This window comes from Salmo trutta, chromosome 11, assembly GCF_901001165.1.
Source record: "Salmo trutta chromosome 11, fSalTru1.1, whole genome shotgun sequence".
NCBI lineage: Eukaryota > Metazoa > Chordata > Actinopteri > Salmoniformes > Salmonidae > Salmo > Salmo trutta.
Genome location: NC_042967.1, coordinates 17,929,437 through 17,949,896, shown reverse-complemented (window position 1 = coordinate 17,949,896; position 20,460 = coordinate 17,929,437). Strand labels below are relative to the sequence as shown.

Here is a 20,460-nt window from a genome sequence, read left to right as displayed (position 1 = left end):
CGATTATTAAAATAAAATGGCACACAGAAAAAGTTAAGGATAATGGAGTTGCCAATGGAAGCCTGCAGAACTCCGGTCAGCCTTTAACTAAAGTTACTCATTGAGAGGGGGTAGCACTGAGCTTGCCTGCAATGCCACTTCCTGGAGTATCTCAAACTGCTCATGTTATGTCTCCATGAGACTCCATTTTAACCAACTTCATTTGGTTTCAATGCGCTATGAAGTCTTCACAATAGGAATGAATGGTGTCACGTGATCGATTGTTTTGTTCATTCATATATACACTAATTGGGGAATGTGCAAGAACGCCTTCATTGTCGGTCATTAAAAACAATCTGATCTAACAAAGTGGATATTTGTTAAATTCGTCATGATTTATGAGTTCTAACAGGCCCACAATGTGGTTACTAACACCATATATGGATATATTTGGCTGGCTGTTTTTTCGCTGCATAATATTTAAAAGTTGTTATTTTTTGGGTTTAGAAATGTTTTCTGCTAAATGCTAACTCTTGTTTGTATAAGCTGGTAGCATAGCTAGGCATATAGAAATCGGTGGTGGTAAGTTTTTAAGTGTGATGCACTTGATTGTTGATGATGATATAAACATGTATTGGGGTTGACATCCATACAAGCATTATACCTCAAGATTTTTACCCCAACATTGTGCGAAATACACACATAAACAATAGCCTAAAAGTAGGCAAAATTTGATGGGTGGCAATGAGGAGATTATTGAATCTTTCCCCCCACAAGGAGGTCATGTGCATGGTGTTTCCATGGTGTCTCCATGGTGTCTCCATGGTGTTTCCATTGTTTTGGTTGAATTCCATTGATCTCTTTACCGCATCTATGCATCTGTGTGGTACTTCAGAGGCTACATCAGTGTGAATGTGGAAAGCTGATATGGGTCACCTGTAAAACTGAGTTTGGGCAGTCATAAAAATTGGATATAGAAAGAAAATCTGATTTGGGTTCTTGGGGTGGCTGTGTGAACATTTCCCAAATGTCTTATTTATCCATCATAAACTGGATTGGTAAGATCTGAATCAAGCCCATTGAATTAATAGAAGTAAATGAAAACTAGAGCTAAAACATGAAACAAGGGGAATGTTGACTTTAGGCAGGGAAAGTTACAAGTCATTGAACTCAAGAGTCGGAAGGGCCATGTTTAAGATTACGCCAGTAAAAAGTGGTATTGTATCACCAGTTGGGTTATGAGAAGGGAGGATAGATAGAGGGAAGACACTACAAAAGGCAACCCTCTTCCTACGCGATAGACCACTAGACACAACGAGGTTTAATAAGAAGGTCAATGGCCAGACTATGGTGGGAAGTCACTAGCCATTTTTCAAAGTACAGCAGAACACTTGTGCTGACTCCGATGTTTAGAAACTAGTGTTCTGCATCCCAAATGGAACCCTATTCCCTACATAGTTTACTACTACTACTGACCAGGTGCCATTTGGGATGTAGCCAGTGTCTTCCATGGTGGGTTGTCAGAGGGTAGGGTGAACAGAGCGTCAGTAACACTGGAGGTTGAACATAGCTCACACGCCATGGCAGGAGCGTCCACCATAGCAGTTTTGGGGCTTTTGTTCCTCACGGAATGCCACTCGGTAAGATTTATTTAGATTTTGATTGGCTTTGGTTCATATTGTGCATAATTCTACTTCCTTAACACCCACATACGTTGTGATGATGACATCTTATGTGCCATGTTGGTGTATTCTGCATGCACCTGCATGTATGTTTGTGTCTGTTTTTGTGTGCATGCATCGTCTGTCTCTGCATCCAAATATAGTTCATATCAGATTATATCATAACAGGTTTCTTTATTTATGTTATTGTTTAATGTACTGAGATTAGCATTTGTAGGCTAACACATAAAATGAACAAACTTGTTCCTTTATCTTATCTTGAAAACTGTGATAGAACGGACCATTCTGATGACTTTAAAAAACTGTTTTGTTAAATGACTTCTATAGCCTGAGAGAGTGAACAGGGTCCCCCACTCCCCCTGTCCACTAGGCCCCAGTGCAGTGTGGGGAGATGGTGGGGCGTCTGCAGGCTGAGATGGAGGACCTGGTGAGGGTGATCAACGAGCAGCACCGCTACATCCAGGGGCTCCACCTCAGCCAGGCCCAGAAGCTGCCTCAGATCCCCCAGACACACCTCCAGACTGGGGGCCAGTACAAAGGTCAGGCAGGGGGTAGAACCACATAGGTCCTGTTGTTGTTGATGTGGAATTCTATGGGTAGAACATAGAATGGATAGAACCAATGGAATGTCTTTTTTCTGAACTGAATTTAGTTTTTTTGTGTGATTCATGTTTGATTAGCTATTCAATTTCATTTTTAAAACAGACATAAATAGTCAAAGATAATGCGCTGTATAAGGAATGGATCGGGTGCCATTTGGTGTGCATGCACTGTAACCATGTCCTCTGTGTGTTTAGACTGCGCTGAGATCTTTAAGGATGGGAACTCAGTTAGTGGCCTGTATATGATCAGACCGGACCGGGCTCCCTCCTCCTTCATGGTGTTCTGTGACATGAGTGATGGAGGAGGCTGGACTGTCTTCCAGAGGAGAAAGGACGGAACGGAGTCCTTCGACAGGTAGGTGGAAAGAAAACACCACCATCTACTGACAGGTTGATTGATCAAATGAAATCATTTGAAAAAGTAAATTTTAGTTACACTGCACTGCAGTTATACTGCAATATAAGTACTGTTCATTTTTGTAAGGGCAATTGTAGGAATAAACAAATACTATATGAATGTTTGATGTATTTTACATTAGATATCCTAACTAACACCTTTTGGTTTGCAACAAATTGTCATGGTATGCTTTCTCAGAGCTCCAGCACAGATCATGAATTGGGAGCAAAAAAATATTTCTGGTATCTCAGATTGTTCTCGCAAATAAACTTCATTGGGAGGAATGATGTTTAACATGCTTTTTACATTTTTTGGGGAAAATCGTGATAAAGGGGCCTAAAGTGGCTTCATGTAAGACCTACACGTCTCCTGTCAGACCTTATGACCTGTGAACTGTAGCAGATACAGACATCAGTGTCGTCATACTCTTTATAATATGATCTAACTGATGGAATATGTCCAGACTCTGACATTCACATTCATTTATTCAACACTATGAATATGAATATCTCAAAACTACCTTTTTGATTTTTGGAACAATATACTCTACAAGTACTTCATTCCAGAGTGGGCATTCTGGTACTTTTAATTATATAACTCAAACATCCTTCCTCCCAATTACATTTTTGTGAGATTTGCCAAAACAATCTGAGATACTAAAATATTTTCTGCTCCCGCTGGCGTGGAATTGCTCCATCGTTGGGGGTTTCAGGTTTAGCGACACTTGCATGTGGGTGTTTCTCTCTCCCTGTACAGAGCGTGGGTGGAGTATAAGCATGGTTTTGGAGACAGCGAGTCAGACGGAGAATTCTGGCTAGGGAACGACCCCCTACACTACCTCACCTCTCAAGGTGAAGAGGAAAACCTACAACTAGGGCCAAGAGTTTTTCCCCACCACTTGATCTGACCAGGAAAAACTCCTGGCCCCTTGGAACAGGCTGTAATAATAATATGACCCAGAGTTTTTCCTGGCCTTAGTCAGGTTATAACTAGGATCCAGAGTTTTCTTAGCCAGGTAACAACACTTGGCTAGAAAAAACATCTGGAGGCATGTGGCCAAATTCACATGGAATGTACCTAATAATGACAAGAAATAGCTTTTACGTTACATTGAGCTCTACTATAGTTAAAAGCTCTAAGAGCCCTATTTCCAACTTCAGATACGTTGACTTAAAATGGACTCAAGTTCAAAAATGTTGACATAATCCATCTTTTATTGGCTTAAGTCCATGTTAAGTTTACTTATCTCAAGTCTGATCATGGCCCCGAGTGCTTTACATTGTATGAGGCCACAGCAACTCAACTCATCCACCACCACTAGTATCTCACCCACCTGGGATACAATTGGTGGCCATTTCGGCTCTTTATTACCTGTATTTGACTCTGTTTTCTAGGCGACTACAACCTAAAGATCAACATGGAGGACTTTGATGGAAACCAGCGCTTTGCCAAGTACAAAAACATGAAAGTGGATGATGAAAAGGTACACGTGAACACAACACCACGGTCTTTACTGCAGACATTCCTCACATGGAACAGACACGGTTTTCCCATAACATTGGCTGTCACTATTTTGTCTACTCTTGTTCAAACTGTACAAAAGGCAGTTGAGATATTGATAGAACGTAAAGAACAAGGACATTTGTAGTATCTCTCCTTCCTTTGTCTTTTTTAACCCAACACCCCCCCTTCCCTTTCTTTGTTAACATAAGTCCTTTTTCGCAAAAAAACGAACCAATCTACCGTTCATACTGTATAAACTGGGGATTACCAGGACGAGTATACAGAGCATGCGCTGATCAGCTGACATTTTCTACCTCTCCCTGACCGTGTCTGTAATACCTTCCACATGTAAAGTTGACCACCATAGTTCCTGTGCCCAAGGATGCCAAGGTAACCTGTCTAAATGTCTACCGCCCTGTAGCACTCACAACTGTACCAATGAAATGCTTTGAAAGGCTGGCCATAGCTCACATCAACACCATCATCCGAGAAACCTTGGACCCACTCCAATTCGCATACCGCCCCAACAGATCCACATAATCTCTATTGCATTCCACACTGCCCTCTCCCACTTGGATAAGAGGAACTCCTATGTGAGAATGTTGTTCATTGACTATAGCTCAGCATTCAACACCATAGTAGCCTCAAAGCTCATCACTAAGCTAAGGACCCTGGGACTGAACACCTCCCTCTGCAACTGGATCCTGGACTTCCTGACGGGCCGCCCTCAGGTGGTGAGGGTTGTCAACATTACATCCACCACACTGATCCTCCACACGGGAGCCCCTCAGGGTGCGTGGCCGCGCACAACTCCAATACCGTCATTAAGTTTGCTGATGGCACGACGGTGGTAGGCCCGATCACCAACGATGATGAGACAGCCTATAGCAGGGCTCTCCAACCCGGTTCCTGGAGAGCTACCTTCCTGTAGGTTTTCATTCCAACCCCAGATGTAACTCACCTGATTCAGTTAATCAACCAGCTGATTATTAGAATCAGGTGTGCTAGATTATGGTTGGAGTGAAAACCTACAGGATGGTAGCTCTCCAGGGACAAGGTTTGTGAGCTCTGGCCTATAGGAAGATCAGTGACATGGCAGTGTGGAGCCAGGAGCTGATCGTGGACTACAGGAAACGGTAGGCCGAGCACGCCCCCATTCACATTGACGGGGCTGTAGTGGAGCAGGTCGAGAGCTTCAAGTTCCTTGGTGTCCACATCACTAAGGAATTAACATGGTCCAAGCACACCAACACAGTCCTGAAGAAGGCACGACAATGCCTCTTCCACCTCAGGAGGCTGAAAAGATTTGTCATGGGCCCTCAGATCCTCAAGAAGTTCTACAGCTCTACCATTGAGAGAATCTTAACTGGCTGCATCACTGCTTGGTATGGCAACTGCTTTGCATTCGACAACAAGGTGCTACAGAGGGTAGTGCATATGGCCGTCCAGGACCTCTATACCAGGCGGTGTCAGAGGAAGGCCCTAAAAATGATAAAACACTTCAGCCACCCAAGTCATGGACTGTTCTCTCTGCTACCACACGGCAAGCGGTACCGATGCACCAAGTCTGGAACAACAGGACCCTGAACAGCTTCTACCCCCAAACCATAAGACTGCTAAATAGTTCACCAAATAGCTACTGATACCATCTGCATTGACCCCCATTTGCACTAACTCTTTTGACTAGTCACTTTACCCCTACCTACAGTATACTGCTGTTACTGTTTATTATCTATCCTGTTACCTAGTCAATTTACCCTACCTACAGTATACTGCTGTTACTGTTTATTATCTATCATGTTACCTAGTCACTTTACCCCTACCTACAGTATACTGCTGTTACTGTTTATTATCTATCCTGTTACCTAGTCACTTTACCCCTACCTACAGTATACTGCTGTTACTGTCTATTATCTATCCTGTTACCTAGTCACTTCACCCCTACCTACAGTATACTGCTGTTACTGTTTATTATCTATCCTGTTACCTAGTCACTTTACCCCTACCTACAGTATACTGCTGTTACTGTTTATTATCTATCCTGTTACCTAGTCACTTTACCCCTACCTACAGTATACTGCTGCTACTGTTTATTATCTATCCTGTTACCTAGTCACTTTACCCCTACCTACAGTATACTGTTGTTACTGTTTATTATCTATCCTGTTACCTAGTCACTTTACCCCTACCTACAGTATACTGCTGTTACTGTTTATTATCTATCCTGTTACCTAGTCACTTCACCCCTACCTACAGTATACTGCTGTTACTGTTTATTATCTATCCTGTTACCTAGTCACTTCACCCCTACCTACAGTATACTGCTGTTACTGTCTATTATCTATCCTGTTACGTAGTCACTTTACCCCTACCTACAGTATACTGCTGTTACTGTTTATTATCTATCATGTTACCTAGTCACTTTACCCCTACCTACAGTATACTGCTGTTACTGTTTATTATCTATCCTGTTACCTAGTCACTTTACCCCTACCTACAGTATACTGCTGCTACTGTTTATTATCTATCCTGTTACCTAGTCACTTTACCCCTACCTACAGTATACTGCTGTTACTGTTTATTATCTATCATGTTACCTAGTCACTTCACCCCTACCTACAGTATACTGCTGTTACTGTTTATTATCTATCCTGTTACCTAGTCACTTCACCCCTACCTACAGTATACTGCTGTTACTGTTTATTATCTATCCTGTTACCTAGTCACTTTACCCCTACCTACAGTATACTGCTGTTACTGTCTATTATCTATCCTGTTACCTAGTCACTTTACCCCTACCTACAGTATACTGCTGTTACTGTCTATTATCTATCCTGTTACCTAGTCACTTCACCCCTACCTACAGTATACTACTGTTACTGTTTATTATCTATCCTGTTACCTAGTCACTTTACCCCTACCTACAGTATACTGCTGTTACTGTTTATTATCTATCCTGTTACCTAGTCACTTTACCCCTACCTACAGTATACTGCTGTTACTGTTTATTATCTATCCTGTTACCTAGTCACTTTACCCCTACCTACAGTATACTGCTGCTACTGTTTATTATCTATCCTGTTACCTAGTCACTTTACCCCTACCTACAGTATACTGCTGTTACTGTTTATTATCTATCCTGTTACCTAGTCACTTCACCCCTACCTACAGTATACTACTGTTACTGTTTATTATCTATCCTGTTACCTAGTCACTTTACCCCTACCTACAGTATACTGCTGCTACTGTTTATTATCTATCCTGTTACCTAGTCACTTTACCCCTACCTACAGTATACTGCTGTTACTGTCTATTATCTATCCTGTTACCTAGTCACTTTACCCCTACCTACAGTATACTGCTGCTACTGTTTATTATCTATCCTGTTGACTAGTCACTTCACCCCTACCTACAGTATACTGCTGTTACTGTTTATTATCTATCCTGTTACCTAGTCACTTTACCCCTACCTACAGTATACTGCTGTTACTGTTTATTATCTATCCTGTTACCTAGTCACTTTACCCCTACCTACAGTATACTGCTGTTACTGTTTATTATCTATCCTGTTACCTAGTCACTTCACCCCTACCTACAGTATACTGCTGTTACTGTTTATTATCTATCCTGTTACCTAGTCACTTCACCCCTACCTACAGTATACTGCTGCTACTGTTTATTATCTATCCTGTTACCTAGTCACTTTACCCCTACCTACAGTATACTGTTGTTACTGTTTATTATCTATCCTGTTACCTAGTCACTTTACCCCTACCTACAGTATACTGTTGTTACTGTTTATTATCTATCCTGTTACCTAGTCACTTTACCCCTACCTACAGTATACTGCTGTTACTGTTTATTATCTATCCTGTTACCTAGTCACTTCACCCCTACCTACAGTATACTGCTGTTACTGTTTATTATCTATCATGTTACCTAGTCACTTCACCCCTACCTACAGTATACTGCTGTTACTGTTTATTATCTATCATGTTACCTAGTCACTTCACCCCTACCTACAGTATACTGCTGTTACTGTTTATTATCTACCCTGTTACCTAGTCACTTTACCCCTATCTACAGTATACTGCTGTTACTGTCTATTATCTATCCTGTTACCTAGTCACTTTACCCCTATCTACAGTATACTGCTGTTACTGTCTATTATCTATCCTGTTACCTAGTCACTTTACCCCTACCTACAGTATACTGCTGTTACTGTTTATTATCTATCCTGTTACCTAGTCACTTTACCCCTACCTACAGTATACTGCTGTTACTGTTTATTATCTATCCTGTTACCTAGTCACTTTACCCCTACCTACAGTATACTGTTGTTACTGTTTATTATCTATCCTGTTACCTAGTAACTTTACCCCTACCTACAGTATACTGTTGTTACTGTTTATTATCTATCCTGTTACCTAGTCACTTCACCCCTACCTACAGTATACTGCTGTTACTGTTTATTATCTATCATGTTACCTAGTCACTTCACCCCTACCTACAGTATACTGCTGTTACTGTTTATTATCTATCCTGTTACCTAGTCACTTCACCCCTACCTACAGTATACTGCTGTTACTGTTTATTATCTATCCTGTTACCTAGTCACTTTACCCCTACCTACAGTATACTGCTGTTACTGTTTATTATCTATCCTGTTACCTAGTCACTTTACCCCTACCTACAGTATACTGCTGTTACTGTTTATTATCTATCCTGTTACCTAGTCACTTTACCCCTATCTACAGTATACTGCTGTTACTGTTTATTATCTATCCTGTTACCTAGTCACTTCACCCCTACCTACAGTATACTGCTGCTACTGTTTATTATCTATCCTGTTACCTAGTCACTTTACCCCTACCTACAGTATACTGCTGCTACTGTTTATTATCTATCCTGTTACCTAGTCACTTTACCCCTACCTACAGTATACTGCTGTTACTGTTTATTATCTATCCTGTTACCTAGTCACTTCACCCCTACCTACAGTATACTGCTGCTACTGTTTTATTATCTATCCTGTTACCTAGTCACTTTACCCTACCTACAGTATACTGCTGCTACTGTTTATTATCTATCCTGTTACCTAGTCACTTTACCCCTACCTACAGTATACTGTTGTTACTGTTTATTATCTATCCTGTTACCTAGTCACTTTACCCCTACCTACAGTATACTGCTGTTACTGTTTATTATCTATCCTGTTACCTAGTCACTTTACCCCTACCTACAGTATACTGCTGTTACTGTTTATTATCTATCCTGTTACCTAGTCACTTCACCCCTACCTACAGTATACTGCTGCTACTGTTTATTATCTATCCTGTTACCTAGTAACTTTACCCCTACCTACAGTATACTGTTGTTACTGTTTATTATCTATCCTGTTACCTAGTAACTTTACCCCTATCTACAGTATACTGCTGTTACTGTTTATTATCTATCCTGTTACCTAGTCACTTTACCCTACCTACAGTATACTGCTGTTACTGTTTATTATCTATCCTGTTACCTAGTCACTTTACCCCTACCTACAGTATACTGCTGTTACTGTTTATTATCTATCCTGTTACCTAGTCACTTTACCCCTACCTACAGTATACTGCTGTTACTGTTTATTATCTATCCTGTTACCTAGTCACTTTACCCCTACCTACAGTATACTGCTGTTACTGTTTATTATCTATCCTGTTACCTAGTCACTTTACCCCTACCTACAGTATACTGCTGTTACTGTTTATTATCTATCCTGTTACCTAGTCACTTTACCCCTATCTACAGTATACTGCTGTTACTGTTTATTATCTATCCTGTTACCTAGTCACTTCACCCCTACCTACAGTATACTGCTGCTACTGTTTATTATCTATCCTGTTACCTAGTCACTTTACCCCTACCTACAGTATACTGCTGCTACTGTTTATTATCTATCCTGTTACCTAGTCACTTTACCCCTACCTACAGTATACTGCTGTTACTGTTTATTATCTATCCTGTTACCTAGTCACTTCACCCCTACCTACAGTATACTACTGTTACTGTTTATTATCTATCCTGTTACCTAGTCACTTTACCCCTACCTACAGTATACTGCTGCTACTGTTTATTATCTATCCTGTTACCTAGTCACTTTACCCCTACCTACAGTATACTGCTGTTACTGTTTATTATCTATCCTGTTACCTAGTCACTTCACCCCTACCTACAGTATACTGCTGTTACTGTTTATTATCTATCCTGTTACCTAGTCACTTTACCCCTACCTACAGTATACTGCTGTTACTGTTTATTATCTATCCTGTTACCTAGTCACTTCACCCCTACCTACAGTATACTGCTGCTACTGTTTATTATCTATCCTGTTGTCTAGTCACTTTACCCTACCTACAGTATACTGCTGCTACTGTTTATTATCTATCCTGTTACCTAGTCACTTTACCCCTACCTACAGTATACTGCTGTTACTGTTTATTATCTATCCTGTTACCTAGTCACTTCACCCCTACCTACAGTATACTGCTGCTACTGTTTATTATCTATCCTGTTACCTAGTCACTTCACCGATACCTACAGTATACTGCTGTTACTGTTTATTATCTATCCTGTTACCTAGTCACTTTACCCCTACCTACAGTATACTGCTGTTACTGTTTATTATCTATCCTGTTACCTAGTCACTTCACCCCTACCTACAGTATACTACTGTTACTGTTTATTATCTATCCTGTTACCTAGTCACTTTACCCCTACCTACAGTATACTGCTGTTACTGTCTATCTATCCTGTTACCTAGTCACTTTACCCCTACCTACAGTATACTGCTGTTACTGTTTATTATCTATCCTGTTACCTAGTCACTTCACCCCTACCTACAGTATACTGCTGTTACTGTTTATTATCTATCCTGTTACCTAGTCACTTTACCCCTACCTACAGTATACTGCTGTTACTGTTTATTATCTATCCTGTTACCTAGTCACTTTACCCCTACCTACAGTATACTGCTGTTACTGTCTATTATCTATCCTGTTACCTAGTCACTTCACCCCTACCTACAGTATACTGCTGCTACTGTTTATTATCTATCCTGTTACCTAGTCACTTTACCCCTACCTACAGTATACTGCTGCTACTGTTTATTATCTATCCTGTTACCTAGTCACTTTACCCCTACCTACAGTATACTGCTGTTACTGTCTATTATCTATCCTGTTACCTAGTCACTTCACCCTACCTACAGTATACTGTTGTTACTGTTTATTATCTATCCTGTTACCTAGTCACTTTACCCTACCTACAGTATACTGCTGTTACTGTTTATTATCTATCCTGTTACCTAGTCACTTCACCCCTACCTACAGTATACTGCTGTTACTGTTTATTATCTATCCTGTTACCTAGTCACTTTACCCCTACCTACAGTATACTGCTGTTACTGTTTATTATCTGTCCTGTTACCTAGTCACTTTACCCCTATCTACAGTATATTGCTGCTACTGTTTATTATCTATCCTGTTACCTAGTCACTTTACCCTACCTACAGTATACTGCTGTTACTGTTTATTATCTATCCTGTTACCTAGTCACTTTACCCCTACCTACAGTATACTGTTGTTACTGTTTATTATCTATCCTGTTACCTAGTCACTTCACCCCTACCTACAGTATACTGCTGTTACTGTTTATTATCTATCCTGTTACCTAGTCACTTTACCCCTACCTACAGTATACTGCTGTTACTGTTTATTATCTATCCTGTTACCTAGTCACTTTACCCCTATCTACAGTATACTGCTGCTACTGTTTATTATCTATCCTGTTACCTAGTCACTTCACCCCTACCTACAGTATACTGCTGCTACTGTTTATTATCTATCCTGTTACCTAGTCACTTTACCCTACCTACAGTATACTGCTGTTACTGTTTATTATCTATCCTGTTACCTAGTCACTTTACCCCTACCTACAGTATACTGCTGCTACTGTTTATTATCTATCCTGTTACCTAGTCACTTCACCCTACCTACAGTATACTGCTGCTACTGTTTATTATCTATCCTGTTACCTAGTCACTTTACCCCTACCTACAGTATACTGCTGTTACTGTCTATTATCTATCCTGTTACCTAGTCACTTTACCCCTACCTACAGTATACTGCTGTTACTGTTTATTATCTATCCTGTTACCTAGTCACTTTACCCCTACCTACAGTATACTGCTGTTACTGTCTATCTATCCTGTTACCTAGTCACTTTACCCCTACCTACAGTATACTGCTGTTACTGTTTATTATCTATCCTGTTACCTAGTCACTTCACCCCTACCTACAGTATACTGCTGTTACTGTTTATTATCTATCCTGTTACCTAGTCACTTTACCCCTACCTACAGTATACTGCTGCTACTGTTTATTATCTATCCTGTTACCTAGTCACTTCACCCCTACCTACAGTATACTGCTGTTACTGTTTATTATCTATCCTGTTACCTAGTCACTTTACCCCTACCTACAGTATACTGCTGTTACTGTTTATTATCTATCCTGTTACCTAGTCACTTTACCCCTACCTACAGTATACTGCTGCTACTGTTTATTATCTATCCTGTTACCTAGTCACTTTACCCCTACCTACAGTATACTGCTGCTACTGTTTATTATCTATCCTGTTACCTAGTCACTTCACCCCTACCTACAGTATACTGCTGTTACTGTTTATTATCTATCCTGTTACCTAGTCACTTTACCCCTACCTACAGTATACTGCTGCTACTGTTTATTATCTATCCTGTTGTCTAGTCACTTTACCCTACCTACAGTATACTGCTGCTACTGTTTATTATCTATCCTGTTACCTAGTCACTTTACCCCTACCTACAGTATACTGCTGTTACTGTTTATTATCTATCCTGTTACCTAGTCACTTCACCCCTACCTACAGTATACTACTGTTACTGTTTATTATCTATCCTGTTACCTAGTCACTTTACCCCTATCTACAGTATACTACTGTTACTGTTTATTATCTATCCTGTTACCTAGTCACTTTACCCCTACCTACAGTATACTGCTGTTACTGTTTATTATCTATCCTGTTACCTAGTCACTTTACCCCTACCTACAGTATACTGCTGCTACTGTTTATTATCTATCCTGTTACCTAGTCACTTCACCCCTACCTACAGTATACTGCTGTTACTGTTTATTATCTATCCTGTTACCTAGTCACTTTACCCCTACCTACAGTATACTGCTGCTACTGTTTATTATCTATCCTGTTACCTAGTCACTTCACCCCTACCTACAGTATACTGCTGCTACTGTTTATTATCTATCCTGTTACCTAGTCACTTCACCCCTACCTACAGTATACTGCTGTTACTGTTTATTATCTATCCTGTTACCTAGTCACTTTACCCCTACCTACAGTATACTGCTGCTACTGTTTATTATCTATCCTGTTACCTAGTCACTTTACCCCTACCTACATTATACTGCTGCTACTGTTTATTATCTATCCTGTTACCTAGTCACTTCACCCCTACCTACAGTATACTGCTGTTACTGTCTATTATCTATCCTGTTACCTAGTCACTTTACCCCTACCTACATTATACTGCTGCTACTGTTTATTATCTATCCTGTTACCTAGTAACTTTACCCCTACCTACAGTATACTGCTGTTACTGTCTATTATCTATCCTGTTACCTAGTCACTTCACCCTACCTACAGTATACTGTTGTTACTGTTTATTATCTATCCTGTTACCTAGTCACTTTACCCTACCTACAGTATACTGCTGTTACTGTTTATTATCTATCCTGTTACCTAGTCACTTCACCCCTACCTACAGTATACTGCTGTTACTGTTTATTATCTATCCTGTTACCTAGTCACTTTACCCCTACCTACAGTATACTGCTGTTACTGTTTATTATCTGTCCTGTTACCTAGTCACTTTACCCCTATCTACAGTATACTGCTGCTACTGTTTATTATCTATCCTGTTACCTAGTCACTTTACCCTACCTACAGTATACTGCTGTTACTGTTTATTATCTATCCTGTTACCTAGTCACTTTACCCCTACCTACAGTATACTGCTGTTACTGTTTATTATCTATCCTGTTACCTAGTCACTTTACCCCTATCTACAGTATACTGCTGCTACTGTTTATTATCTATCCTGTTACCTAGTCACTTCACCCCTACCTACAGTATACTGCTGCTACTGTTTATTATCTATCCTGTTACCTAGTCACTTTACCCTACCTACAGTATACTGCTGTTACTGTTTATTATCTATCCTGTTACCTAGTCACTTTACCCCTACCTACAGTATACTGCTGCTACTGTTTATTATCTATCCTGTTACCTAGTCACTTCACCCTACCTACAGTATACTGCTGCTACTGTTTATTATCTATCCTGTTACCTAGTCACTTTACCCCTACCTACAGTATACTGCTGTTACTGTCTATTATCTATCCTGTTACCTAGTCACTTTACCCCTACCTACAGTATACTGCTGTTACTGTTTATTATCTATCCTGTTACCTAGTCACTTTACCCCTACCTACAGTATACTGCTGTTACTGTTTATTATCTATCCTGTTACCTAGTCACTTCACCCCTACCTACAGTATACTGCTGTTACTGTTTATTATCTATCCTGTTACCTAGTCACTTTACCCCTACCTACAGTATACTGCTGCTACTGTTTATTATCTATCCTGTTACCTAGTCACTTCACCCCTACCTACAGTATACTGCTGTTACTGTTTATTATCTATCCTGTTACCTAGTCACTTTACCCCTACCTACAGTATACTGCTGTTACTGTTTATTATCTATCCTGTTACCTAGTCACTTTACCCCTACCTACAGTATACTGCTGCTACTGTTTATTATCTATCCTGTTACCTAGTCACTTTACCCCTACCTACAGTATACTGCTGCTACTGTTTATTATCTATCCTGTTACCTAGTCACTTCACCCCTACCTACAGTATACTGCTGTTACTGTTTATTATCTATCCTGTTACCTAGTCACTTTACCCCTACCTACAGTATACTGCTGCTACTGTTTATTATCTATCCTGTTGTCTAGTCACTTTACCCTACCTACAGTATACTGCTGCTACTGTTTATTATCTATCCTGTTACCTAGTCACTTTACCCCTACCTACAGTATACTGCTGTTACTGTTTATTATCTATCCTGTTACCTAGTCACTTCACCCCTACCTACAGTATACTACTGTTACTGTTTATTATCTATCCTGTTACCTAGTCACTTTACCCCTATCTACAGTATACTACTGTTACTGTTTATTATCTATCCTGTTACCTAGTCACTTTACCCCTACCTACAGTATACTGCTGTTACTGTTTATTATCTATCCTGTTACCTAGTCACTTTACCCCTACCTACAGTATACTGCTGCTACTGTTTATTATCTATCCTGTTACCTAGTCACTTCACCCCTACCTACAGTATACTGCTGTTACTGTTTATTATCTATCCTGTTACCTAGTCACTTTACCCCTACCTACAGTATACTGCTGCTACTGTTTATTATCTATCCTGTTACCTAGTCACTTCACCCCTACCTACAGTATACTGCTGCTACTGTTTATTATCTATCCTGTTACCTAGTCACTTCACCCCTACCTACAGTATACTGCTGTTACTGTTTATTATCTATCCTGTTACCTAGTCACTTTACCCCTACCTACAGTATACTGCTGCTACTGTTTATTATCTATCCTGTTACCTAGTCACTTCACCCCTACCTACAGTATACTGCTGTTACTGTTTATTATCTATCCTGTTACCTAGTCACTTTACCCTACCTACAGTATACTGCTGTTACTGTCTATTATCTATCCTGTTACCTAGTCACTTTACCCCTACCTACATTATACTGCTGCTACTGTTTATTATCTATCCTGTTACCTAGTCACTTCACCCCTACCTACAGTATACTGCTGTTACTGTCTATTATCTATCCTGTTACCTAGTCACTTTACCCCTACCTACATTATACTGCTGCTACTGTTTATTATCTATCCTGTTACCTAGTAACTTTACCCCTACCTACAGTATACTGCTGTTACTGTTTATTATCTATCCTGTTACCTAGTCACTTTACCCCTACCTACAGTATACTGCTGTTACTGTTTATTATCTATCCTGTTACCTAGTCACTTTACCCCTACCTACAGTATACTGCTGCTACTGTTTATTATCTATCATGTTGCCTAGTCACTTTACCCCTACCTACAGTATACTGCTGTTACTGTTTATTATCTATCCTGTTACCTAGTCACTTCACCCCTACCTACAGTATACTGCTGTTACTGTTTATTATCTATCCTGTTACCTAGTCACTTTACCCCTACCTACAGTATACTGCTGTTACTGTTTATTATCTATCCTGTTACCTAGTCACTTCACCCCTACCTACAGTATACTGCTGTTACTGTTTATTATCTATCCTGTTACCTAGTCACTTTACCCCTACCTACAGTATACTGCTGTTACTGTTTATTATCTATCCTGTTACCTAGTCACTTTACCCCTACCTACAGTATACTGCTGTTACTGTTTATTATCTATCCTGTTACCTAGTCACTTTACCCCTACCTACAGTATACTGCTGTTACTGTTTATTATCTATCCTGTTACCTAGTCACTTTACCCCTACCTACAGTATACTGCTGCTACTGTTTATTATCTATCCTGTTACCTAGTCACTTTACCCCTACCTACAGTATACTGCTGTTACTGTTTATTATCTATCCTGTTACCTAGTCACTTTACCCCTACCTACAGTATACTGTTGTTACTGTTTATTATCTACCCTGTTACCTAGTCACTTCACCCCTACCTACAGTATACTGTTGTTACTGTTTATTATCTATCCTGTTACCTAGACACTTTACCCTACCTACAGTATACTGCTGTTACTGTTTATTATCTATCCTGTTACCTAGTCACTTTACCCTACCTACAGTATACTGCTGTTACTGTTTATTATCTATCCTGTTACCTAGTCACTTTACCCCTACCTACAGTATACTGCTGTTACTGTTTATTATCTATCCTGTTACCTAGTCACTTTACCCTACCTACAGTATACTGCTGTTACTGTTTATTATCTATCCTGTTACCTAGTCACTTTACCCCTACCTACAGTATACTGCTGTTACTGTTTATTATCTATCCTGTTACCTAGTCACTTCACCCCTACCTACAGTATACTGCTGTTACTGTTTATTATCTATCCTGTTACCTAGACACTTTACCCCTACCTACAGTATACTGCTGCTACTGTTTATTATCTATCCTGTTACCTAGTCACTTCACCCCTACCTACAGTATACTGCTGTTACTGTTTATTATCTATCCTGTTACCTAGTCACTTTACCCCTACCTACAGTATACTACTGTTACTGTTTATTATCTATCCTGTTACCTAGTCACTTTACCCCTACCTACAGTATACTGCTGCTACTGTTTATTATCTATCATGTTACCTAGTCACTTTACCCTTACCTACAGTATACTGCTGTTACTGTTTATTATCTATCATGTTACCTAGTCACTTTACCCCTACCCATATGTACATATCTACCTCGAACACCTGCACATCGACTCGGCTATATACACGGCGTACCAGTACAAAGGTATCTCTACTCATTGTGTATTTATTATTACGTGTTATTACTTTTCTATTATTTTCTTTCTCTCTGTATTGTTGGGCGAGGGCCCGTAAGTAAGCATTTCACTGTTAGTCTACACCTGTTGTTGACGAAGCATGTGACAAATAACATGTGATTTGAAAGTCCTTGAGGAAAGGTACTGGGGAAAACCAGCAATCCTCTTCATTCACCTTCTCACATTAACCCATCGTGGAACAAGATCAATATTTGTAGACAGCAGTATTGAAAAAGATACATCTCAGCAGTGCTCTGTTTAGGAGACCATTGACTGTGTTACAGTACAAGCATGTTACATACCTTGGTCTTTCACTCCTGGTCTTCAGCCTATTACCTAAAGTTGTGGTACCTTTTACACTAGGCGTGGGGAATTCTGGCCCAGGACTTCTGCAGTGTGCACACCAATGTAGGCATTTGATTGAGGTCTAAATTGAAGACCACAATTAGTTGATTATTTGAGATCAGGTGTTAGTTCAGTGATAGTTAAATATTCAAAATCACTGAATTATTTCCCCATAAAATACTTAAAAAATGACTCCCTAAAATACTCCTCTTCCCCCTCCAGAACCAGTATAAGCTTCATCTGGGTGACTACACTGGCAATGCGGGGGACGCCCTCCCCGAAGCCCACCCCCCTCCCAGTGGGCAGTGGAACAGTCTAGGGGCCGGTCAACTGGGAGTCAAGTTTAGTACCTACGACCATCCCAACAAGGACGATGAGAAGTGTATCCACCATGACATGTCAGGCTGGTGGTTCAGCAAGTATGACCTTCTGCATTACAGAGAAGCTAAAACTTTTAATTTGTCTCTATACTCCAGCATTTTGAGAGAAAATGTTTTGTATGATACAGTATAAAGTTACACCTGTTTTACCATTTAGAAATGAATGCACCCCCATTTGAAGGTGTCATAAGTACTTGGAAAAATTCACTTATAGTGTATACAATTTAGTCAAGTTCAGTATTTGGTCCCATATTCCTATCCCGTAATGACTACATCAAGCTTGTGACTACACATTTGCAGTTTGTTTTGGTTGTTTTTCGCGTTATGTTTACGGATAATCATGAATGAGTCGTGAATAATGACAAGTGAGAAAGTTACAGATGCACAAAGATCATGTCCCCAAAATATGCTGCTAGCCTCTCACCATTACCAATAACAGGGGACGTGAGCATTTCTTCAGGGGTATGCTATTTATGCCTCTAACTTTCTCACTAATCATTATTCACGATTCATTCACGATTATCCGTAATCATGCTAGCATCCACGTTAATGTAGAATTGTTGAGAAATATTATATTCTTATTTACACTAAAAGTGACTCCAATATGACACAATACATAATTTGCCCTTCTTTTCTATTGGGCACAACATAATCTGAAACACAATCAAAGCAAATCAACCAATGGTTGCCTGCCATCGACTATGTTATTGACTGATAGATTTCTATAACATATGATATGGTTAGCTGGTAAAATACTTATCCAGGAGTTGTAAGATCTGTTAATGTCCAAGCAATGGAACGCGACCTATCACTATGAATCTCAGATGTTGGTGTCATTCTGTGTCTCTCCACCAGGTGTGAGTCTGGCAACTTGAACGGTCACTACTACAACGGGCCGTACCAAGCGGTGATGGATGACGGGGTGGTCTGGTACACCTGGCACGGCTGGTGGTATTCAATCAAATCCGTAGTCATGATGATCCGGGCCTCCGACGTCCATCCGGCTGGATCTCATGTCCAGCTGACCAGAACGCCAGACGACATCGATCCTGTTAGAGTTTTGCCTCAATTAGGATAGGCTAAAGGTGGTGTTACATCATAGAGAACATCCAATCATAACAATCTTGATGCTAATTGAGGTAAAACAGTAATTATGCTCATAGATTATTAAAGGATTACATTTATTTTCATCAATTGCTTACCAAAAATGTATTTCAGCTTTTAACCCAACCCCTTTGAATCAGAGAGGTGTGGGGGGCTGTTGTTGTGGGGGGGGGGGGGGGGTCCACTGCCTTGCTCAAGGGCAGAACAACAGATGTTTTATCTTGTTGGCTCAGGGATTCCAACTGGCAACCTTTTGGTTATTAGTTTTAACTTGCTAGGCCACCTGCTGCTATTCCATATGCATATGAACTACACATCCACACATCCAGCCCAAAGCAGGTTTAAAACATACTTTCCAATGTACCGGAGCGTTAATGTGACTGTTGGGCGATTTTTACATGTTTTTCTTTTAGAAATAATGGTACAATGTGTGTACAATTGTGTACTTTCCACTCAAATAATTTCCAATTGTGACTAAATTAATTAAACGTTATCTATGATCAACTCTTACTTTAACATAAATATTGCCCCCCCCCCCAGAGTTCTCTCTTGCACCCGGAATGTGCACGTTCCAGGTCGTTCTCGCTGGGCACATTCCAATCTCAAAAGAGACTGCTCTATCATATAAATGGGCTTCCTCAGACAAACAGTTCTCCAGACATTGTGAGATCTAATCTACTACACAGGTCGACTGCACTAAAGACAACCTGGAACACGCCCACTTTCTTCATGTT

At 40.1% G+C, this 20,460-nt stretch overlaps 1 protein-coding gene across 1 annotated transcript; it reads left to right on the top strand.

Annotated features, from left to right (window-relative positions):
- The first annotated feature begins 1,559 nt into the window (after positions 1 to 1,559).
- Positions 1,560 to 19,817, top strand: LOC115202008 (fibrinogen-like protein 1). Its single transcript, XM_029765868.1, has 7 exons — positions 1,560 to 1,619; positions 2,032 to 2,200; positions 2,459 to 2,618; positions 3,417 to 3,511; positions 4,055 to 4,143; positions 18,465 to 18,661; positions 19,478 to 19,817. The coding sequence occupies exons 1-7, from the start codon at positions 1,560 to 1,562 to the stop codon at positions 19,698 to 19,700; spliced, it is 993 nt and encodes a 330-aa protein (XP_029621728.1). The 3' UTR covers positions 19,701 to 19,817.
- The last annotated feature ends 643 nt before the right edge of the window (positions 19,818 to 20,460 follow it).